General features: G+C 38.0%; 1 protein-coding gene across 1 annotated transcript; it reads left to right on the plus strand.

Annotated features, from left to right (window-relative positions):
• Positions 1–23,893: 23,893 nt before the first annotated feature.
• On the plus strand, positions 23,894–24,940 carry LOC149167435 (uncharacterized). The gene has a single exon (XM_089430484.1). The coding sequence runs from the start codon at positions 23,894–23,896 to the stop codon at positions 24,938–24,940; it is 1,047 nt and encodes a 348-aa protein (XP_089286610.1).
• The last annotated feature ends 873 nt before the right edge of the window (positions 24,941–25,813 follow it).

The raw sequence follows: 25,813 nt of genomic DNA on the forward strand, positions 1-25,813 counted from the left end.
GTGCTCAGAAGAAATTATTTTACATAGATTGTGAAGAGGAGGAAGAAAAGGATCAAGAAATGTCAAAATAAGAGGATATACACCAGGAACCAACCCAGAGAGTGAAGAAATATATCTGACCATATCTTGTAATGCATTGGCAGGAATTACCACTCCTCAAACTCTCAAGATAGAAGGACATATCAAGAAGAAAAATGTAATAGTATTGATTTATTTGGGTAGTACCCATAATTTTATTCATTGAAAGATAGCCAAGAATTGAATTGCTTCCTATATCCAGCACCAAAGTGTCAAATAATGGTTGTGATTTAAGGAACTATAAATTGCTCTGGAAAGTGTCATAATATCAAGGTATTCATGGGGGAATATGTATTAAATAGTCCAATGCTTTCCATTCCAATGGGTGGTGTTGATGTTGTACTTGGAGTCCAATGGTAACAATCTTTAGGGACAATAGCTTTTAATTTTCAAGAACTTTTCTTGAATTTTTTTTGGGAAAGAAAGGAAGTTGAATTAATGGGTTTCAAAGGGAAACCAAAAAAGATAATTAGCTCTAATGGCATGACAAAGCTTCTAAAGAAAGAAAAATGAGGTTTAATTGCACAATTATGCTCACTAGATGTTCAAACATCGAAATTATCTATTTCTCTAGATCTCCAAAAAGCCTTGGACATTCATTCCAAGGTATTTGAGACTCCCAAAGGTATCCCACCTATTTGTGATCATAATCATGCTATTCATTTAATTCGAGGAAGTGTTCCCCCAAATATTAGGCCTTACAGACATATGTATGCCCAAAAGAGTGAAATTGAACGTATGGCGGCAGAAATGCTAGAGGCGGTTATAATTCAACCTAGTCAAAGTTCTTTCTCTACTCTAGTAGTATTGGTGACAAGAAGGATGGATTATGGCACAGTGTCCGGATTATAGGGAGATCAACAAGCTCACTATTAAATATAAATTTCTCATTCCTGTTATTTATGAATTGTTGGATGAATTACATGGAGCAATTTACTTCACCAAGTTGGATCTTTGTTCAGGACATCATCAAATTAGAATGAAGATGGAAGACATTTCAAAAACAACAATTATAACTCATGAGGGTCATTATGAATTTTTGGTCATGCCTTTTGGCCTTACCAATGCACCTTATACATTTCAAGGATTGATGAATTTTAAGGTTTAAGTAGTGGAATATCACATCGAGCATCAACAACAATTTCTCCAACTCTTAAAGGATAAACTCACTTTGGCGCAAAATAAAATGAAACAACGGGTTGATTAACATCGCAGTGAAAGAAGTTTTGATGTAGGCAACTGGGTATTTTTATGGCTACAACCATACAAACAAATGTACCTCAAGCAAGCTAAGAAGGATAATTTATTATCACCAAAATTGCAAAAGATTGGTACTATGGCATACAAATTGGAGCTTTCTGCATCTTTCCGAGTGCACCTAGTTTTCCATGTTTCATGCTTAAAAAGGTTATAGGTGACAAGCTCCCAGTTCAAACAATATTATCATAACTTGACGAGGAAGGAAAAATCACATTGGAACCTAAAGCAGTCTTGGAAAAAGAACCTGGCATCTACAAAATCAATCAATTTCAGAGTATCTCATCAATTGGAAGAACTTACCCACGGAAGATTCCACATGGGAGGATGATAATTTTATACATAAGCATCCAGAACTACTCAAGCATTGAGGAAAACACTTTTTTTAAGGAGAGGGGCATGTTAGGTCCCTATACTACTAGTGTAGCCCCTTATTGTTATTAGTGCAATCCCATTATTGTATCGATGTGCCCATGTAGTCCCCATATTGTTATTATTGTGCCCCATAGAAGTCCATTATTATTGTTGTTGTGCCCTTACAATATTATTGTTATGTAGGCTCTGATTATATTGTGACCCCTTAGACTCCTATATATAGAAATGAGGTATTGTCATTTGTATCATCCAAGAATTGTTCATTTGTGTAATGTAAAGGAGGTTTCCCCCTCGAAGAGGCTAATTTTGAATTCGTTGATTTATCTCTTCTTCTATTTTGTGAGCTGGTTGCATAACAAAAGTTCAGTGGAAACACTTAATCCCAGAAGTGGCAGCTTAGGAATTGGAAAATTCTTTGAAAGAATCATATCCATCCTTATTTTGAAATTGGGTTCAAGTCCAAAGTAGACACCGGAACAGTGTTAAACTCAAGCAGGAGAGGGTGTGATATCCCCTGACTTAGAGTTTATTTATGAATATTGTATATGTCTAGTGTCTTTGATGTTCTGACTTTAAGACCTAATTGGGACTTTCTTATCAGTCATTGACATTTATATTATGTAAATTTGTTTTTTAAGTTGTTAATAAATTAAAAATATGGAAAGTAATTTTGAGGTTGCAATTGGCTGAATAGAAACTATGGGTTGCAACTTAATGATTGAATTTAATTACCCTTGATGGAGTAATACCTAGGCATCTAATTTGAAGATTAGATTATTAAATTATGAAAATGCATTGATCAATATCTCTCCCAATAAGACAGGATGTTGTCTTAGGAGGCTGGGGAGAGTGGGGTTCATTAATGAGCAAAGTAACTACCTTCCACCTGGTGGATAAGGAGGAGGTAGTTACTAGCTACCAACAGAATTTGCAAAGTGTGTTTTTTGTCCTATATAGGCATGAGACTCACGCATCATTGAACTGAATGAGAAGTATAGAGATAAAAAGAAAGAACAATTGACTTGCAACCTATTGAATCTCGATGGGGGCCTTTCAGGTGAAAGAGTCAAGGTTTGGTGGAGCCTGGTAGCTCCAGTATTATTTTCCAAAACAGATTGACAAGCTGGTACCTTGACTAAATTATGTTTTTAATATATGTATTTTGCTAAATTCTTTTATTTTTGTAAGTATTGTATAGATGAAAGTTTCCTCAGTATACATGCAACCCAAAAGAAAGAGAATAGAAATTTCTTCTCTGAGTATTATATAAGGTTCAGGTAATTGCATATTCAGAATAGTGAAATTATGATCAATATTTGCATATGAACATAAATAGTATTTTGTTATTGTGGAATTGTTTCCTAAAGCATTCTATGAATAGACTTTTATTGTTTATCGCATATACCATAATTCAACTCAAAATTTTAGTAAAATTGTAAACAGGTTTAAACTAGAGACCAGTGTGATGAAGAAAAAATATAATACAATAAGATTAGAGTATGCTAGTAGTATTCTTGTTTTCATAAGTAATCTTGGTTATACAAGAGTATAACCACAACATAATGGACAAAATCAAAGTAATGGCCAAGGACATTCTAACATAGCAGTAAATAAGGAGAATTTGAGTTGTAGTCCTAGGCCAGAATTTAATCCTTAAAGGATAGAATGGAATTTTAGAGAATAATAGGAAGCTTTATCTAGTGAACTTAAGCAAAACCTATTATACAAAAAGAGAGTGCATAAACAAAGAAGATAACCAAAATTTATGGATTAAATTAAAAAGGAAGAACTGACAGTGGTAGCAATATTATGCAATGAATATCCAAGAATTTCTATTACAATTTGTGAGCATGAAGAAATTAATGAGAACATCCAAACATAACAAGAAAGTTGCAGTTTTTATCCATTTGGAATTAATAACCAAAACTCAGTATACAATATAAATTATGAGAAGAAGTTGTACATTTACAAGGTCAATAATACCCATATTATATTACAAATGGAATAGCATTTTGATAGAAGGCTTTCGGCGTTAGTCTTTTAACAAAATAAACAATGCAAAAATCTCCTATGACAACAAATTCCCCCTCGGGGCAAATAGTCCAGAGCAGCTTCCATATATTAGTACATGACGAGAGAACCAATTTTTACAGAAGAAGTGACTAGGGGGTGCAAGTCTGCCAACCTGTATAGGAAGGAGGCTAAACCAATTAAGAAATTTAGAGGTCTTGGTTCCATATTTGAGATTATAGAAGAAGAATTTAAAAGTTAAACACCAAGTTTTAGCATACTTGGGAAACTCCAATAAAAACAAAATGTAAGACGGATCTTAATGAAAGAATTTAATTCTATAAAAAGAAACCAAAGACCCTTGGAAGAAAATTACACCTAAGAAAAGGCTTTAACCAGAAACTCCAAATGCATTATCTGAAATTGACATTAGAACTCAGTCAAAACAAATTACAGAGAGAAATAAAAATAGCATATTCAAGTAGGGTTATTATCTTGTAGGTTAATAAGCATTGTAAAATTTAAGCTAGATATGGCTTGGTTTATCCATAAGAAGACATGATCAAATATTAAAGGTAAATTTTCATTCCAGGTCGAACAGAACCAAAATGTTTTGTCTAGGGTTTTAAACAATAAACCCCAATAAGTAAATTGACCAAGAAATAATAAAAGTAAAAGAAATTGTATTTCTTTATGAGAATATTAACTCACCAGTGGAAGAGCGGACCTATGGCAAGAGCCATTTCAACCAAGGAAAGGCCAAAAATTATAGTATGAATTCACAAGTGAAAATATACAAAATACAAAATAAGGTATAAGTTTAAAACCCTTGTTTAAATGACCATAGAAAACCTTGTGCGGAGAAATAAAAAGAAACATGCAATAATCCACCTGAAGAAAAAAAAAGTGAGGAGAAATAATCCTTGTAACCAGTTTAAACAAGCATAAGAGCCAAGTACTAGATATTTAAGTTTGTAAGTAATAGAACCCTGCACAAGTATTGACAACTCTACGGAAAATTCTCCCTACGAATCTGCAAGAACAAGGAGAACGATTGGTTAAAGTTAATAAACATAAACCATTAGTATTATAAAGAAAGATAATCATAGCCTGTAAATCAACTTCATACATGTAACATGCCCATCTAGGCATTGGAACCGCAATGCATTTCCACTCAAAGAGACTAAACAAGGTCTAAAGATTTTGTGTTCACAATGAATGGTGGAGTTAATATGGGTAGCGAAGCAGAGTAGTGCTATGTCTACAAACCGAAGCAAAAACAAATTCATTACAATCAAAATGGAACCCTAACAACGTATATCGTTGATCAACCAAAATCTCATTGCAATAGTCAGTTCTAATATTCACATATTTCCATGTTACACCATGTGAAGGCAAGTGGAACCATCGTCATGGCTTAAAGAAATTGTGCCACGAATACAAAGGGGACCACGTCACGAGTTCCTTTGATTTCCACATCTAACATAGAGCCAAGTTATATATTTATGTGGCCATAAACATTAAACCAATGTTTTTATATACAACATAAAAAGAAATAAATACAAGTGTGATATATATGTTTTTAAATGTTGTGGGTAGGACATTTGTAAAATGAATAAAAAAGTCCCTCAAGTGTTTGGGCTTGACCTGAACATTTGAAAGTATATAAACCATGTGCATGGATATGTTTAACATGCAAGAAAAAACTTAAGTATAGAAAGATAGTAGTAACATCTTTTAAAAACTAAACCTTAGTATAAAATGTAAAGTAGAAGGGGTAAAAACCCATAAGGTCTTGTCATCAACACAATTGTTTTGGTGCACACTCTCACACACATATTAGCTTAATAAACCAATGTGTGAGCATATATATATATTGAATTGGTTATTATGGTAATTCTAATAAGGAATTTAAGAAAATATCTAAGCCTAATCAAATACATTTACATTCATAATAAGGACATAAATTAAGGTGGAATAGAGGACTCTATTATGAGTCTAACAATTAGAGTTACTTAGTATGTCACTAGTACCTTCATTAATTAAAAAGTGCACTGGAAAGGGCTAAGAGTAAATGAAAACATAAATGAAAAAGAATGAAGGAAACTTTTTTGTTTAAAAATTTAAGATTTGACTTGCAATTGCAAATTATAAAAGAATATTAGATAGCGAATTAAAAATTATAATTTAGATAGCGAATTAAAAATTATGGCAAATTATTAATGTATAGGCAAAGAAGATAATATATATATATATGTGTGTGTGTGTGTGTGTGTGTGTGTTTAGAGAGGTATATTACAATAGTACCTAGAAAGCATATGCCAAAATAAAGGGCAATCAAGTGGTCCAAAGAAAATGGAACACCAAGAAGCTTTCAAAGAAGGAAAGTAGAAATAGAGAGGGGGGAGGATAAGTAGATAATAGCCACAACACACCAATGCAAATATCCTAGGAACCACTACAACCATTGCAACATTTATGGTCACACAAAGGAGAAATACTAGAAACTATGTCTAGAACCAAACCAAAGAACCAAAAGAAGGATGGGAAGAAGAAAAATCTAATGGCCATAAATTTGAGCAATCAAGTGGAACGCAGCTTAGACATGGATCAGAATATTTTCTACACATCAATCTAGAAGGGGGTGAATATGAGTAGTCCTTAGCAATGGGAAGAGAAGGAGATGTTTGTAGGTTTTAACCCTATGCAATTAATTTCTACAAATAGAATATTAATAAAATAGAAAACATGCAACGGCACACACACACACATTAACACAGATATTTTCTCCTAGAAACCCAAACCAAGAAAACTAGCAAGACTTTTCAATAAATTATTCTTTACAATATTACCATACAATATATATATATATATATATATATATATATAATGTAAAATCCATGAACCTCCAATCCATTTACCATGGATTAGAATACAATCGTAGTACCTTAACTGGAACTACAAAACCATGGAAAAAACCACCATGTGCCACAAAACCTCCAAAGGTGTAATCATGTGCCAAAAAATTCCAAAAAGGGACACAGAGTTGGCCAAAAAACTAGGATTGGAGGTTCATAATCATCCAATCCCATATCCATTGGAATGGGTAAATAAGGATGCAGAAATCAAGGTAACAAAATACTGTAAAATGAAATTTGCTATCAGTGCTAATTTTATTGATGAAGTAGAATTAGTAGTTCCACTTGATGTATGTGGAGTGGTGTTTGGGAATACCTATATGTACAAACATGATGCAATCTTCATGTGGAAAACCAATCAATTATTTCTTATCAAGGACAAAATATCCTTCACCATCAACATACACAAAGGAAAGTCTAAAATTTAACTGGTAAGCTCCAACCAAGCCAAGGAACAAATTAGTTCTAGCAAGAAGTATGTTTTACTATTTTTAAGAGAAAATTGGTCTCTAGAAGAGTCAGTGAGAGAAAAGGCATCCTTGGAGGGGTTCATCAAGCAACAAACATAACAACTAGAAGAGTTTCTACATGTATACACAAGATTGAGCTAAGAGCCAAAAGGGCTACCACCTAAGGGAGAAGTGGATCACAAGATCTAACTATTGTCGGGCTCTCCATTACCAAACATCGGGTTGTACACGATTGCCTATAATAGAAGTAAATGAGGTGAATACAAAATTATAACAACTACTGGAACATGGTCTTATTTGGACAAGTATCTCATCGTGTGGGTCAACCATCATAATTGTGCCTAAGAAGGATGGTATTTGGCGAATGTGCATTGATTATAGGGCATTGAATAAATTAAGCTCAAAAACGAGTATCCCTTACCAAGTATAGATGATCCATTGGGTCATTTGCAGCGAGAAAAATACTTCACCATGTTGAACTTAAATTAGGATATCACCAGGTTCTAGTCAAAGAAGAAGATATCTGGAAAATCGCCTTCAAAAACCAGACAAAGTTTGTATGAGTGATTAATCATGCCATTTGGTCTATGTCATGCACCAGCTACATTCATGAGATTAATGAATGACATATTGTTCCCTTTTCTACATTAACTACAAGGAAAATACCTTCTAGAGGACGTTATAATGGACGATTTTAGTGTTATAAAATTGGAAAATTTATCCAAAAAAACATCTACTAAAACCTCTGTTTGGGATAGCAGAGGTTTTAACGGAACTTCATCACAACTGAAAAAATCTTGGTGACCGGAGGTTCTAGTGGATGTTTTTTTTTTCGGTGCGGTTAATGGAACAAGTAGAATTGGTGTGCTACATACATAAAAGAACATGGAGGCATACATAATTAGAATCTCTGAGGCGTTGAATGAAAATAATATCAGTGTGTAATGTATACCACATTTATGCTAAGAGATAAAAAAGCATCGGGGCGTTCTTTTAAGGAATGGCACCAAGGCACACAAAAAATAATCATTGTGTCGGTGCTTTTTTTTAACTTGAAATGCCAATGCGTATCGTCGGTACAAAGGCCCTGGTGCACTATTTATACAAAAGGATCGGTGTTGTTAGTTTTCATAAAGCACCGGGCTAAAAATAAATTTTGTAGGGTCAGAGAGTTAGTTATATGAAATCATTGGTGCATTAAAAATTACAATGCACCAGGGTGTTAATCTCAAATAGGATCGGTGCTTGAAGTGATAAGCACATTGGTGCTCTTGTTTTCTTAAAAGGCACCGAGCATGCAAAAAGATGTCACAGTGCTTTTATATAACACAATACATCGGTGCTTTTTTATGTTATAGACGCACCGATTTTTTGAATGAGATTTTATCTTTTTGGGAAACATTGACCTGTGAAAGTTAAATTATTGCATTTTTTAAAATACGTTATTCATCGAAAAATCGACATATATCTTATAACGATATTCATATAAATTAAAATTTGATTAGTGCATTCATATATAATTTTTGGATTAATTTGTTATATTATCAAATTTCACATCTCTTCATTATAATATAAAATCATCCATATATTTAATCATTGGTGTAACATTTCACAGCAACATTGGATAACACAATAGAATAAATTAAAATGTATTTTATTATATATCAATAAGAGGCTCTTTTTCAAACAAAATGGGATTGTTGTTGTTATGAAACCAGCTCAGAAAAAGATAGAAAATATAGATGAATTCCTTAGAATTCAGCATCTTCGAGGGGGCAACCTCCTTTACATTACACAAATGAATAATTCTTAGATGATACAAATGAAAATGCCTCATTTCTATATATAGGAGTCTAAGGGGCCATAATATAATCAGAGCCGACATAACAATAATAATGTAAGGGAACAATAATAACAATAGTGGGCTTCTATGGGGCACAATAGTAACAATATGGGCACTACATGGGTACATCAATATAATAAGGGGGTTGTACTAATAACAATAAGGTGTTACACTAGTAGTATAGGGGCCTAACATGCCCCTCTCCTTCAAAAAGTGTTGTCCTAAACGCTTGAGTAGTTCTTGATGCTTCTGTATAAAATTCTTGTCCTCCCATGTGGAATCTTCAGCGGGTAAGTTCTTCCACTTGATGAGATACTCTGAAATTGATCGATTTCATAGTTGTCGAGTTCTTGTTTCTGTGACTGCTCCAGGTTCCAATATGATTTTTCCTTCCTCTTCAATTTCTAGCAATATTGTTTGAATTGGGATCTTTTGCAACTTTTGAATAAGTGGCCATGCTTCTTCGTCCTTCTTCCATTCATCCCTTGCTTCATTTATCCAATCTGGTTGGATAATAGAAATAACACAAAACAATGCTTCCACATCCTCATCCTTTCTTGAGAGTGCATCTGCAACAAAAAATTTCTTCCCTTTTCTATAGATGATGTCAAAGTCATAACCCAACATATTTGTGACCCATTTTTCTATTCTTCTAAAGATAATATTTGTTCTAAAAAGTATTTAAGACTATCATGATCCATTTTTACCTTGAAGTGTCTTCCCATTGGATAAGGTCGCCATTTCTTAAGCGCATGTAGTATTTCCAACATTTCCTTCTCATAAATAGCTTGCTTGAGATGTAGCCGTAAAAATACCCAATCATCTACATCAAATGTTTTTTCACTGCGATGTTGATCTACTTGTTGTTTCATTCGATTCTACACCAAAGTGGTGTTATCCTTTAAAAGTTGGAGAACTTGTTGTTGATGCTCGATGTGATCTTTCACTGCTTGAACCTTTTTCTTCTTGATATGTCCTTCTATCTTGAGAGTTTGAGGAGTGGTAATTTCTTCCAATGCTTTACAAGATATGGTCGGATTCATTTCTTGATGCTCGATGTGATCTTTCACTTCTTGAGCATTTTTCTTCTTGATATGTCCTTCTATCTTGATAGTTTGAGGAGTGGTAATTCTGGCCAATGCATTACAAGATATGGTTGTATTCATTTCTTCTTTCTCGATGTGATATTTCACTTCTTGAACCTTTTTCTTCTTGATATGTCCTTCTATCTTGAGAGTTTCAGGAGTGGTAATTCTTGCCAATGCTTTACAAGATATGGTCAGATTCATTTCTTCTTTCTCTGGGGTTGGTTCCTGGTGTATATCCTCTTCTTTTGATGTTTATTGATCATTTTCTTCCTCCTCTTCATACTCTATGTAAAATAATTTCTTCTCGGCACACTTATGACCTTTAGTGCATCTGCTATCACAATTGTAACAAAGCCTTTTTTCTCTTTTTTCTTCCAATTGTTGTGGTGTAACCCTTGTAGGTTGTGGAAGGCTAAGAGAAACAACACTTCCATCTTTATAGTTGTGAGGGGTAGACTTTCTTGTTGCCATAATTTTACTTTCCACTATGTAACAAAGCCCTTTTACTCTTTCCAATTGTTGTGGTGTTTCTCTAAAGAAGGTGTTGCTCTTTGTATCCTCATAATGTGCTATCATTTCCTCCATGAAAATTGACCACGTAACAAGTTGTTTACGAGAAAAAAGCCCTTTATACCATAAAAATTGATCCGATTCTAAATATGAAGATGCAATACATACCTTTTGTAACAGTGGTACACCATGTAGATCAAAATATTGCTCCATCTGAAGTATCCAATTTACCGGATCCTTGCCATCAAACTTCCTCATATCGCCTTTTCTTGATTTTAGGAGCTCGATTTTGAAATGACTATAACTCTGTAATTTTGGTTCTTCCAGTTCTGAAATTGCGACCTGTAGTAGCCCTCTGTGTCCTCTTTCTAATGCCACCAGTTGGATCCAAATTGGATTCTCCAAGGAAGAGTTATGCCAAATCTCCCACGCTAACCTGATTATAGACTAGTTCAGTAGAGTGAACTTGTACGACGTACCACGTGTCACTGTTTCAACCTTTGGATCTAAAAAATGTATACAAGAAACTACATTCTGTCTTCGTTCTCCAACTTCTTACAAAATTTCAATCTGATGCTCAAAACAAAAGTTATGACTATTTTCCCCAAGTCACCTGTTTGGAATGTAATTTAGGAGTTTGCAAAAAGACCAACTTCCTCAGATCATATCTCCACAAATATTGTGCAAAAAGCTCTGAAATTCAGACCTGAGGTTTAGCGCGATTTTATCTCAAATGGGTTTTTTGTCACTTTTAAAACGTCGCAGAAAAACATTTATAGCGAAAATGCCACGATGACCTATTTGGAGCAGGGAAACCCTAAAATCCAAAGCTCTGATACCAAATGTTATGAAACCAGCTCAGAAAAAGATAGAAAATATAGATGAACGCCTTAGAATTCAGCCTCTTCGAGGGGGCAACCTCCTTTACATTACACAAATGAATAATTCTTAGATGATACAAATGAAAATACCTCCTTTCTATATATAGGAGTCTAAGGGGTCATAATATAATCAGAGCCAACCTAACAATAATAATGTAAGGGAACAATAATAACAATAGTGGACTTCTATGGGGCACAATAGTAACAATATGGGCACTACATGGGTACATCAATATAATAAGGGGGTTGTAATAATAACAATAAGGCGTTACACTAGTAGTATAGGAGCCTAACAGTTGTTGATAACCCCTTGTCTTTCAATTGGGACACTATGTCCATTACATTAAATAAAAGGTCTAATTTTCAGAGACAATTATTTCAAAAAATACAACGGCTTGCATTGATATCCAAATATATCATCATTATTCACTGGAACTGTTGCCAGTGCTCAAGCTACTTCCATGACTTGGGTTATGTGGACGAATGTTTTGTTGATTGCATCGATTGTTTTCCTCTTCTTGCTCATGTTCCATCTGCAAACTTAAAAATAAAGTGTAATGAGTGTATCTACATTGGTGAGAATAATGAAAATTGAAATAAATAATATACATCAATGTAAATCGAATAAAAATGTACCATAGCAAGAAGTGACTCATAAATTGTGCACATGGTTTCAAAACCAAGTCTCATGCCTTGTTGCAACAAGTCTTTTATTGGCGTAGTTCTATACTTTCTTTCCTGCATGTTTTAAACCGCATTATAAATCATAGATTTAATATAAAGGATATTTTTGTTCTATTAATTATAAACTCAAAGAAGTAAAACAACATAGATACTTACAAAATCCACAATTAATTTTTGATATGCCAACATATACTCAAAACCCTTATTTAACCCAATGTCAATCAATTCTTTCAATGGCTCTCTTTTGTATGTAAGCACCTATTTAAAGGCATTTAAGGATGGTTGTTGGAAAACAACTTAAAATATACAAAAATGAAACCTTAAGTTGTTATAAAGAAAATTTAACAATTACTCACAAACTTTGAAATCAACCATTTTCTTCCTTGTCGTCCTGTTTTATTTGTTGAATGAGTTCCATCTTGTTTTCTTTTCTACAAGAAAATACTTGAAAATTAAAATTTAATGCTAAATTATATATATATATATATATATATATATATATATATATATATATATATATACAAAATCAATCATGATTATATACACTTGATGCACATTATTATTAGATGGATCATCGTGTGATGCAATTAAGTCCATTTCTTTGACCAGCTCCCTATACACTTTTTTGGACATTCCTAATGGCGTGTTTCGCATATTAGCACGTTGATCATTTGGAATTTTCATAATCTTACTGAAAAAGATAATAAACTATTTTTATAATTATATATGAAAACTAAATATAACAAAATAGATATTAATAAATTAATGGTTTGTAATAATATATACATATAATTCTAAAAAATCATTTTATACAATTATGAATATTACCTTTTGAATGATTCTTTTTTGTTGGTGTATGTTTTTGTTATTGCAAGTCTAACATGTCTCATTGACCATTTCTCTATAAATGCATCGTGTAGTTTAGATATAATTTAGTTCTTAGAATTATTGGATTGATTTTTGTATTGTAAGTGGAAAGTATGTCTCTACATTCATTCCACTAGATCCATCATAGTTCTGTAAAAAAATTCCCCCCTTTCATTAACCTCTTGTACCACTCCAGATGAGCTAAGGATCAATTCATCGTCATTTACATGTTCTATAATTTTTATTTTCTTAGAAGGACATTGATCTTTTCATTCATTGTTGTTCCCTGTAGAACATTAACCATATATGAATTAATATATTGTTTGAAGTATGTTATCTAATATTCTTAAGTATATTATTAATGAAAATTCAAAAAAAAAACATATTGAATAATATTTTTTCATTCACTTGATTCATCCATTCCGCAATATTTCTATCTAGCTTTAACCTTCTTCTGCACTTAGATTAGAAATAATCTTATCAACTTTGTTCATTTGCGGCTCTGCATGACACACACCATTAACCAATACATATTAGTTAAACTTACATATAACTCAAACATATTAATTTTGTAAAGAATTTACAAAGACCCAACTTTCTCTGCTTTTTTTGATGTGCTACCATTGTGTCGATCAATATTTTTGTTACTAGAGACCTTATGAGACATTTTTTTATCAATATACAACCTGTAGCATTCAATATAGAAGTCATTAAATATATTTTTAAAATAAATCAAATAATTTTCAGCCAAAAAAGCTTTAGTAACCGGTGTGTTTAGAACATTAAACGCTCCGAGAGTTTAAGTTTAATTGTTCAACACCGTCATGGAAAAATAATGTTTAAAAATAGTTTTAAATTATTACAATGTGATTTGTAAGGATAAACGCGTTGGAATGATTTAACGGTGCTACTTGGAAGAGGTGTGTCAGTGCATTAGATTACATTGGGAGCAACGGTTAACAGACTAGATAAAATAAAGCGTTATAATGTGTCGGTGTGTTGTATTACACAGGGAGCACCGGTGTATTATATTACAGAGGGTGCACCATGAAACATATAACCATTTAAGAAAAAAATGGAGACGGCTGATAAGGTTTGGATCTAATTCAATAGTTAATTCCCTTACTTTACATGTCAAACGCCCTATATATAGTAAGTACATAAACCCATTAAATCTAAAATCCATAAATTGAAAAACCTTAATTGTGAAGTGGTAGAGGAAGTTAAACCCTAAGGTGAAATTTTGCAGGAAGAAGCAAGGGTTTAAGATAATTATTGAACTTTTTTGTTTTTTATTTGAGTTTTAATTAAATTTAAATAGGAAATCATATTGTAAAAAAAAATTACTAGTAAAATCTATAGCAATTTTTTTTATTATAAACGACTTTAATTTTTATTTTCTGAATTGTGAATAAATCTAACAAAAAATGTAAAATATTTTAACAATAAAATTTAAGATTTTTGCTATCTAGGGTTTTGAGTGAATCACCATAGCTTTCAACTTCTGATCTTTCAACGGATCCAAAATATTTTGCAGCTCCACAGTGCTCTCAGTTTGTCTCTCTTGCAAATGATCTCTCTTTTAATTAAAACATACAAAAATTGTAAACTTTTTTATTAGTAAAATAAACAATACAATTTAAAAAATTTACTACGCATGTTTTTCTCTGAATCACCATAACTTTCGGCTTCTGATCTTCTGAATAGTTCCGTTGCTCCAAAATATTTTGCTGCTCCAAAGTATTCTGCTACTACATAGTGCTCCTGGTATGTCTCTCTTGCAAATCACTCGCTTGAAATTTTGGGTAAAATAATGAAATGGTGAATAAATTTTTACTATTTAAAAGGATTTATGACATTAGATTTCAAAAAATCAATTGTCGCTCATTTTTTAAATTACAAAAAAAAATTACACTTCTTTTTTCAATTTCTCTACACATCGATGCATTCAATAGTCAGATGGCATTAGGAGGCAAGAGGCGAAAATGGCGACCTAGGGTTTAGAGCTGGTTTATGGTTTTTTCCTCGCTAGAAATCCATGGTGGGACAGGGCTTTCTCTGTCCCTGCACTACATCTCTTGGGCACTCAGGGGTTGGCCAACACCCAGCTTACTATGGTTTTTTAGTTTTTCCTGTTCCATTTTGTTTTGGCATTTCTGGGGTTCTTTGGGTATAGCCTTCCTGTTTTACTCGCCAAAGAGCTTAACCTTTTCCCTTCGTTTTTTCCTACTCAATCCGTGGTTTCTTCGGGCTCCTCCTTATCCGCAGGCAATTTACGTTCTAGGTAATTTAACCTTTGTTTCCCCTAGATGGTTTCTAGTCCCCCACCGACTTTCCCTCTGGCAGCTGTCATCCTGTTTCTAGGCGGTTATGGAGGCAAACGTTTTCTCCGCGGCTTCTTCGGAACAGATGTCGATTTGGTCTCAGACCGGAACCTCTGTGGACGATTTCCTCACCTACGAGCATGAACTAGCTTCTGAAGTGGAAACCCTACCCCCTCTCTCTTAGCAGCTCAATCCCTCCATCTCGGTTGCTCCTAAAGCTGCGGCGATTCGTGATTTCATGGGACCTTTTCCGCCTAGGGATCCCTTCTCACACGTTTGGGGCGGTAGCGAGACTGTTTCCCAGGCTCTTCAGCCAGGCACATGACCTCTTCCGGAGGGGTATGCACTGAACAAACCCTCGGTCGAGACCCTAATTGCATCTAACAACAGCGCACCGTTTCCTTCAGCGCCTCCTGACCAGGGAACCCCCCCACAAGGAAATTTCACGAATATTGGCATCATTTCAAGGTTCTTTGACAATTTACATGATAAAGGTCCTTTGCCGGAGAAAGAACAGACAACATTTGTGGCTGGCCCGGAGGATAGAGCGGCGGCAGCCCCGAACAAGATTTCTTCAGGGCCTTCAAAGAGGAAGAAACGCCTACCCCTGTGCAACAACGAGCTCTTCTTGAAACTTGCCGAAGACACACCTTTCAGTGAGGCAATGGACTCGGCTGAAAAGGTTCTAGTTGGACGGGTTAGGGGTAGGCACTATAGTGTCGAACGGTTGCAGAAGTGGACGATGGAGGTCTGGGGACATCACCTGTCGGAACCCCCCCGAGTACAAACATTTGTGAGGGGTTGGTTTGCTCTCCGTTTCAAGACCATTGCCCAAACTAATTGGGTCCTCACAACGATTTGGCACATTGACCAGGCACCAGTCCTCCTTCGCAGATGGACTCCGATGTTCGACCCTGAGACTGAAAAGGAAGGGACTGGTCCGGTTTGGGTTCGACTACCGGGTCTTCTTGTACATTTCTGGTCGGAGCAGATTTTCAGACAGATTGGGGATGCCATGGGCACGTTCATTACATATGACGAATCATACCTCTCTACAGGGAAAATGGCTTATGCCAGAATCTTAGTTCACTTGGACCTCTCTGGTGGACTCCCGGAATTCATCAACATTCAATGGAGGGACTCGTCTCGGAGACAAATGCTGGATTATGAAGGGGTTCCCTTCAGGTGCAGACGCTACCACAAGGTGGGGCACCTTTTCAAAGATTGCCCACTGAACAAGTGGAATAACAGGCACTCAGAGAGGTATTTGCCCCAGATTTCACCGGTTCAGGATGCTCTCTCACAGGGAGCCCCCGCCAGAGATGGTTTGCCTCGTGCCACCGATGATTTCCATCGCATATCCACTCCTCTCTCTAGGGGCACTGGCACTTTTTCGAGTCAGGTTATGCATTCAGCGGAGCTGGTTGAAAACACTCTGAGGAAGCATGGTCGCCCGCCACTTCGCCCACCTCCTCCGGCTCCTGGTTCAGCAAGGACAGCCTCGGGTGACTCCTTATCTTCGGGTATGCTTTCCTCTCCCTTACTCGCCTCAAATTGCTTTTCTGATATTCATAAGATAATATCCGAACAGTCTTTGAGTTTGGGTTCTAATGTAAATCTGGAGACCCCTGTTCCTTGCAATTGTGCCATCTCCCCTCCCCTCACCGCTTTAGCCCCCACGCCCCCTGTCCTACTTGATTCCTCCCCCCCGTTGACCACGATCTCTTTGGTGGAGTCTTCTGCCCCTCGATACCTCACCCGGTCTCACTCGAGGCTTTCGTCTATGGACCAGGTTGGACTAGACATCCTCCACCCTCCCCCGGCTACCAAATCCTCCCGAGGTTGTCCTTTTGATATTAAAATTGCACAAGCCCAAGTGGATGTTGACATTGCTGTGGGAAAGCAATCCACTATCACTGGGTTCTTAGAGCAAGAATAGCCCTGCCTGAACCCCCTCCAAAAAACTAGCACTCCGTCAGCTCCTCTCTGCCGACTCTTTGGATATCATTTTCCTCCAGGAGACTTTGGGACTTGCCAGTGATATTGCGAGAACCCTGGAACCTTTTCTTCCGGGCTGGAGTTTTACATGTTTGGATGCACTTGGCTGATCTGGAGGTCTATTGTTAGGCACAAATAATCGATCTATTAAAGTGACCAGCTGCTGGGGTGGGAGAGGTTTTATTGGGGTCGATGTTCACTCTACAGAGTTGGGGACCTCTTTCAGAATTGCCAATATTTACGGTCCCTGCCTAAATCGCCCTGTTTTCTGGGAACACCTTCTAGATTCGGAGATATTCTCTGCAAGCAACCTGATTGTAGGTGGGGATATAAATTTTTCCATTGGTTTTGCTGAATCTTGGGGTCAACGGGCACAATCGGACCCTCTCTCAGACTACTTCTCGTCTATCCTGGAACTCCACCATCTGATAGACATCCCTGTTGTGAAATTACAGGCCACTTGGAGAATAATCGGGTGGGGGGTAGTGGCCTTGCTAGGAGGTTGGATCGTTCCTTGGTGAAGGAACAGATCATGGATTTGGGCCACATTGTTAGATAATGGGTGGGTACCAGAGGGCTCTCGGATCACCTACCAATCTACATGGAGATAGGACGTGGAAGCGAAAAGTCGAAGGGTCCTTTTAAGTTCAGTACTACCTGGCTAAGGGATGCTTCTTATATCAGCATGGTCACAGATTTTTGGAAATCAAACCCTCCAGGGGTTGGAAGCTCAGTTACGACTGGTTTTATCAATAACTTAATAGAGCTGAGGAAATTGTCTAAATTGGGCCCATCATAAAAGACTACAGGATGACCATTCATTGGCACAAATTGAGAAAGACCTGGAGTTTTTTGAAAAAGATCAAGGGGGTCTTTATAGATCGGAGGAGCACAAGAATCATATCACATCTATAGAAATTTTGAATAATAAACACTTATTCACAGAGATTATCTCGATCATACACTATTACGGAATACATACACAATACATAATCTCCTCTACGTTGATCATCAATTTAGCAGCATTAAAAACAATGAAACATCAATCGCATGCACACATTAACACAGTATGTATCCCGGGGAAAGCTTACAGCTGAAAACCCCACACTATCTGTATATTAATGATTGAGAACATGTAACATTACACAGTATAATACTCCTCACAAGTACTCAGTACTATCTCCACCTGTTACACAAAATACAGCTCAAATCTGATCTCCAAATCTCCTCCGATGCTTGCCTACCTCCACTGCACAATCCTACAAGAGAATGAATGAATCCAAACTCGTTCCAAGTTCTATTTGCCTTGGAAAAATCACTCACACTGGAAATCACGTGAGCACAGGCTATTCTACTGGGCATATGCTGTGCAATACTCATTGGCATACTCAATACTTTGCTTGTGCAAATTCTCATGCACAACTATAGTCACAACTGATAGCAATCTCAACCTCTAACACCTGTCCTTATTGAACTGTACATGCATTGAGTTAACTGATGTATTCTTCAGTTCCATTATGAGTTAATAATTAGTGAATTAATTAATAACTAATTCACACAACTCATCACTTAGTCTATTGGCCAGTTATACTAAATACAACTAGTTCAACTAAGTCAAACTGAACACAACTCCATTAACTGCTCATCCAACTCCACAGAACTCACATGCATGAGTTCTAACTGATGCCATGCATGCAATAGCTCAACTGACTCATAAGAAAAGCGTATTTCCTTCTGACAACTGCATTTGCCACATCTGTAGCTCAAACTTAAGTGCTCCAAGAGGATAAGATAAAGTTTATAGTCTAAATATTACTATGAGACAATAATATTTGACTTTTCTATTTTTGACTAGTAGTCTAAAAATAGACTCTGATCACTCCTGCTGTGATCCAAAAATAGAAGTCCATCTATTTTTCCCAACATGACCAATCATCCATAAACAGCATCCTGCAACTCATAGACCATGATCCATATGTCTAAAAATAGACTTTGCGCCAAAACTTGCCTGCGAGACCACTTAGTGAAGGCGACTCCTTTCCACTAAGCTCCATCATCTTGTTGCATTCTCAACAAGCATTTCTTGTTGCACACTTTTCAACACTCCCTCTCAACAAGAAAGGCTTCCTCTCAAACCCGATCCTGTAACTCTGGAATGTTCTGCATGCAACACATCTGCCCAGTCCACTTTTCTCCAACAACACTTGGAACAAAAACACTCCCAACTGACCTCTCTGTTGGGCTAGGAACATACTCTGATGTTGAAGCTCTACCTGCTGCTGACAAGTGCTCCCTCTCTGACATCTGCGCTACTGCAACATCTCCATGCATATTGCACCATTGCACACCTCTCTGTGCCACCTAGCACTGTGCAAAACACTTGTGCCTCTCACATTGCTGCAGCCTGAATGCTATGCACTGTCCTAGGATTCCCTACACTATCGCTCTCTCTGCCGCTCCATCCGCATCTGTCTCTACCAAATCAATCGGTTCCTGCTACTCCACATCGGGCTCCCATAGCAAGGTCTCATCCAAGAGGTTGGGTACCTCAAGGATCTTGCCCCTCCTCCTTGGGACGATCAATCCACATCACCCCACCTCCTACCTGGAGGTATGGCTGCATACGATCCCTCAGCCCACCTGGCTCGAAGTTTCCCCCTACTGGAGGTCTCTGCATGAGTATATGTCTCTACTCAATCTCCTCTCAGCTTCCCTTGTTGTGGCTGCTCCACAACCTCCTGAAGCTGATGCACCAATCGTGGCTCCTCCACAATCGTCTGAGACTTCTTCTGGCTCTGCATGTTGAGAGGTAATATACCCTCCCTCTCAACCACCAAGTCTCCATCAGTTTCCTTGCTGCTCAAGGCTTTGCATGCATCTTGAACCTCAAGAGCATACAGGTTCTTGACTTGTGAACCAATCTGCTTCACCTGTCTAGTGATGATGTGTCTAAGGAAAACCTTTCCCTTACTGAAGACTACATCATAGCCTCTGTCTTCCAGCATCGCGATCGACACCAAGTTTCTCTTCAGTCCTGGTACATACTTGACATCGGTCAAGGTAAGGCGAGCTCCATGCTCCCTCTGAAAAATAACCATGCCTACACCTGAGACACTATACTTCTCATCATTACCCATCCCTATGAGTATCTGGAGATCTTTCTCCTCCAAAGTACTGAACAAACTTTTGTCACCGGTCATGTGGAAAGAAGCTCCATTGTCAAGAAACCAACCACTTCCCACCATGGATGAAACCATGCATGCGAAGAGTGTGAATTCCAACTCAAACTGTGAAGCAAGTGAGGCTGCCTCACCTTCAGATCCTTCCCTGGATCCCTTCTTGGACTTCTTCTTTGGGCAATTAGTAGCATAATGGCCCGACTCATGACAACGAAAGCATCGCACCTTCAACTTGTCAACCTTCTTCGCATCATTGGAAGAACTGGATTCGGAAAGAGAAACCTTCCCCTTCCCCTTCTTCGCCTTACTCGCTAAGGCACAGTTCTCCTCATCATGCATAGATGAAGAACTGTCTCTGGTGCGCTGTCTAATCTCCTCTTGCACAAGATCCGACCAAAGTCTCTCCCATCCTAGCAATTTCTCCCTTCCATTCACCGAGTCCTAGTAGCTATTCCAACTCTTAGGAAAGCCAAGGAGTGCTAGACTCACCATATCCTCATCCTCAATAGTTACCCCCACACTTCCCAGCTCATCCCGGCATTGGGTGAACTTCGTGAGATACTGGGGCATACTGTCTCCATTCTCACACCTAATGTTTCTGAGTTTATCCTTGAGCGCCAACTTCCTTTGGTCGCTCTTGCTTTGGAATAAGTATGTCAACGTTTTCCACATCAAATATGGAGAAGCCTTTCCATGGAGGCTGGACACAATGTGATCCCTCACACCCTCCAACAGAATCCTTCGACACTTTGTTGTCTTCATTTGCCAATCCCCAACTTGAGCAGCATCAGTAGGTTTTGGGACATCCGCATCTATGAACTCCTTCAACCCATTATCATCTAACACCGCCTCCATCCTGTCCTTCCATGCAATATAATTCGAGCTGCCCTCAAGGGCATACTCCAATTGCAATCCGTTGAAAGACATTTCAACTTTGACACCAAGAAAACACTGCTACAAATTCGAATTCCACCAGCTCAAAAAACTCAACCGCTTCTGATCTAAAATTCGTGAGAACAAAGTATTTCTTGTACAGAGATCGACTGTATGGGCATTCACCGGATATCTCACCTTCCAAAAGAAGGATGAATCCAAAGGCTACCTGGCCCGATCACAGACTCTGCCTGAAGAAATAAAATGTAAACACTTTCTGAATAATAGATCTGATGATCAATACAGCACAGATATCATGTAGAACCTCTTCTACAAATCAGCTTGCTCCGATACCATGTAGAAATTTTGAATAATAAACACTTATTCATAGAGATTATCCCGATCATACACTATTGCGGAATACATGCACAATACATAATTTCCTCTACGTTGATCATCAATTTAGCAGCATTAAAAACAATGAAACATCAATCGCATGCACAAATTAACATAGTATGTATCCTGGGGAAAGCTTACAGCTGAAAACCCCACACTATCTGTATATTAATGATTGATAACATGTAACATTACATAGTACAATACTCCTCACAAGTACTCAGTACTATCTCCACCTGTTACACACAATACAGCTCAGATCTGATCTCCAAATCTCCTCCGCTGCTTGCCTGCCTCCACTGCACAATCCTGCAAGAGAATGAATGAATCCAAACTCGTTCCAAGTTCAAATTACCTTGGAAAAATCACTCACACTGGAAATCACATGAGCACAGGCTATTCTATTGGGCATATGTTGTGCAATACTCATTGGCATACTCAATACGTTGCTTGTGCAAAATCTCATGCACAACTATAGTCACAACTGATAGCAATCTCAACCTCTAAAACCTGTCCCTGTTGAACTGTACATGCACTAAGTTAACTGATGTATTCTTCAGTTGCATTATGAGTTAATAATTAGTGAATTAATTAATAACTAATTCACACAACTCATCACTTAGTCTATTGGCTAGTTAGACTAAATACAACTAGTTCAACTAAGTCAAACTGAACACAACTCCATTAACTGCTCATCCAACTCCACAGAACTCACATGCATGAGTTCTAACTGATGTCATGCATGCAATAGCTCAACTGACTCATAAGAAAAGTGTATTTCCTTCTGACAGCTGCATGTGCCACATCTGTAGCTCAAACTGAAGTGCTCCAAGAGGATAAGATAAAGTTTATAGTCTAAATATTATTATGAGACAATAATATTTGGTTGTTTCTATTTTTAGCCTGGCAGTCTAAAAATATACTCTGAACACTCCTGCTGTGATCCAAAAATAGAAGTCCATCTATTTTTCCCAACATGACCAATCATCCATAAACAGCATCCTGCAACTCATAAACCATGATCCATATGTCTAAAAATAGACTTTGCGCCAAAACTTACCTGCGGGACCACTTAGTGAAGGCGACTCCTTTCCACTAAGCTCCATCATCATGTTGCATTCTCAACAAGCATTTCTTGTTGCACACTTTTCAACAACATCCATTTTCTCGGCTCGTGGTAAACTCCTAAAAGATAAAGAAGACAAATGGTGATTAAGGAGCAGGGCCATCTGGATTCAAGAAGGTGATGCTAATTCTAAATTCTTTCATAAATTTGCTAACGGGAGGAAAGTTGTCAATACAATCTAGCAAATGCAAGATGATCAAGGAAGGACATCACATACTTCCCCCCAGCTCACTGCTCTCGCTACCTCCCATTTTAAACATGCCTACAGGGACCTAGGGGAGACTAACTTAGCTAAGATTATCAGGGTTGCACATCGCTTCCCTCAATTCGTGGATCGGGATGAAGAGGAGGTTCTGATTCAGGAGGTCACTCTAGGGGAACTGGAGGATACCATGAAGGGTTTCAGCAAGGACAAAAGCCCTGGTCCTGATGGATGGACCATCGAATTTTACCTGGCTTTTTTTGATTTGATTGGACAGGATCTGCTCAGAGTGGTGGAGGAGTCTAGGGTTTCGGGTCGGATGGAAGCTGCCATCTCATCCACTTTCATTGCTCTGATCCCGAAGGCAGACAACCCGTCCACTTTTGCTGATTTTCGCCCTATTTCGCTTTGTAACTGTCTGTATAAGATTATTGCTAAAATTATTGCTAACAGATTAAAGCCCATTTTATCTAAACATATCTTGCCTGAACAATTTGCTTTCCTAAAGGATAGACAAATACATGAAGCGATTGGAACGGCTCAGGAGGTATTACACTCTCTTCACAGCAGGAAGGGCAAAGGTATGATAATGAAGGTGGATTTATCTAAAGCTTTTGACTGGGTGAACTAGTTATATCTGAGAATGCTGCTTACTCACCTTGGTTTCCCTTTCATTTTCATTAAATGGATTATGGGATGTATTATTAACATTCCTTTCAGTGTTTTGGTCAACGGGAGTGCATCCCCTTTCTTCTTGTCGACTCGTGGCCTTAGACAGGGGTGTCCTCTCTCCCCTCTACTATTCCTCTTAATCATGGAAGGCCTTGGTCGGTTAATTACAGAGGAGCATCGGAGAGGTAGATTTTCTGGCATTAAGATCATCGATGGCTGCACGCTCACCCACTTACTTTTTGTGGATGATGTGCTGATTTTTCTCAATGGCAGTGTGGGGGACATAACCTCGCTCAGAGATATATTTTCCTCATTTCAACAGACCACTGGTATGATCATCAATGAAGGAAAATCTTCTTTGACGATTGCGACCTGCACTCAGCATGAAATACATTACGCGCTCCACAGATTTAATTTTACTTTGCTGGCTCTGGAGGAGGGGCTGAAATACTTGGGATATAAGCTAAAGCCGATTGGTTATAAGATTGCAGACTGGACTTGGCTCATTGCTAAGTTGGAAAAGCGGCTAAATACTTGGTACTTAAGATTCTTATCCCATGCAAGCCGCCTGACTCTCATCAAGAGTGTTCTCGAAGCAACTCTGGTTTATTGGATGTCACTAGCCTGGATCCCCAGAGGTATTCTGGCAAGAATTCAAAATCTTTGCTACATATTCTTATGGAGGGGCAATCAGCCAGGAAGAATTTTTGCTTGGGTCAAATGGGATGCTCTCACCCTTCCAAAAAAATGGGGCGGTTGGGGGATCAAAAAGCTTGATGATTTCTCCTCAGCCTTGGCTACTAAACTTGGTTGGCAGTTGGTTGTTTCGGACAGCCTTTGGACTAGAGTAACCTACTCGAAATATATCGCCCCTGCTCATGTTCTGGAATGGATTAGAAGACCGGCTAGGCTCTGCTCTGGCATTTCAATCATCTGGAAGGTTGTCCTGAAGGCCTTGGATCCCATTCGTGCGGGCATCACACGGAGAATAAAATCTGGGAAAAAGGTTCGCATTGGCATTGACCCGTGGATTGGCTGCGGCAATATGCACAGACTACCGGCCAAACTCTTATTGTACCTAAGGGAGCAGCATATCACCCATCTTGAACACATAGCTGATGATTTTAACACCTCGTTTCTTCAACAGGCTTGGAAATCTGATCTTCACCTCAACATTCCCCATCCCTAGCAGCAGCACTGGCCAGACTATATACAAGCCCTGCTAGAGGCTCATATCAGGCTGACAGAGGGTGATGATGAGATCATCTGGGTGCCGGCAAAATCAGGGCGATACACTCCGAAGGCGGGTTACACTGTTCTGGCGGAGCTGCGTAAGCCCCCCATGCTACAAAAGTGGTGGAAACACCTCTGGAAACTCAAGGCGCCTCCTCGTTTGAGACTTTAATGTGGTGCATCCTTCGTAATAGAATTCCTACGGGGGAAAACCTGATGAAGCGTTCCTTCTTGGGCCCTCACTAGTGTCATTTCTGCAATAGGGACGGTGAATCTGCTTCCCACATCTTTGTAAATTGCCTGATCATCCGCCACTTTTGGAACCTTGTCTCATCTGTCATTCCTTCCCCTTATACCTGGCTTCCAGGCACCCTGGACGCGGCCTGGATCGATTGGTATTCTTCTGTTTCTCCCTCCAAATTGAGGAATCTCCCCTTATTATTCTGTTGGGCTGTCTAGATTGCCCGTAATCATCTCATCTTTCATAATTCCCCTCCTTGGTGGCCTAGTTTGGCTGCCTTGATCAAAGCTGACTTCGACCTCATCCCGGATGACCCCCCTATTTCTCGTCCCCGCACCATCTCTCCTGAACTGATTGATCCTACCCGACCCTAGGCTTTCTTTGACGGGGCCGCACAAGAAGTTGGGTGTGGGAGAGGGGCTATCCTTCACCTTTCTGAGCGGCACTCCTTCAAGCTATCCATGGGTCTGCGGGGGGGAAGAAATAATTTTGTCGAACTCTCTACAGCCTATTTCATCATCCGATTTGCATCAGAGAAGAACTGCCATGCTCTTCAACTGTTTGGTGACTCAATGATTGTCTGCGACT

Source organism: Pinus tabuliformis, chromosome 5_1 (genome assembly GCF_031772625.1).
Source record: "Pinus tabuliformis cultivar Carrire ecotype Pingquan chromosome 5_1, CPIR1, whole genome shotgun sequence".
Classification (NCBI taxonomy): domain Eukaryota; kingdom Viridiplantae; phylum Streptophyta; class Pinopsida; order Pinales; family Pinaceae; genus Pinus; species Pinus tabuliformis.

Coding starts and splice junctions, on each gene's coding strand:
- LOC149167435 (XM_089430484.1), top strand. CDS start 23,894: ATGGAAGGCCTTGGTCGGTTAATTACAGAGGAGCATCGGAGAGGTAGA.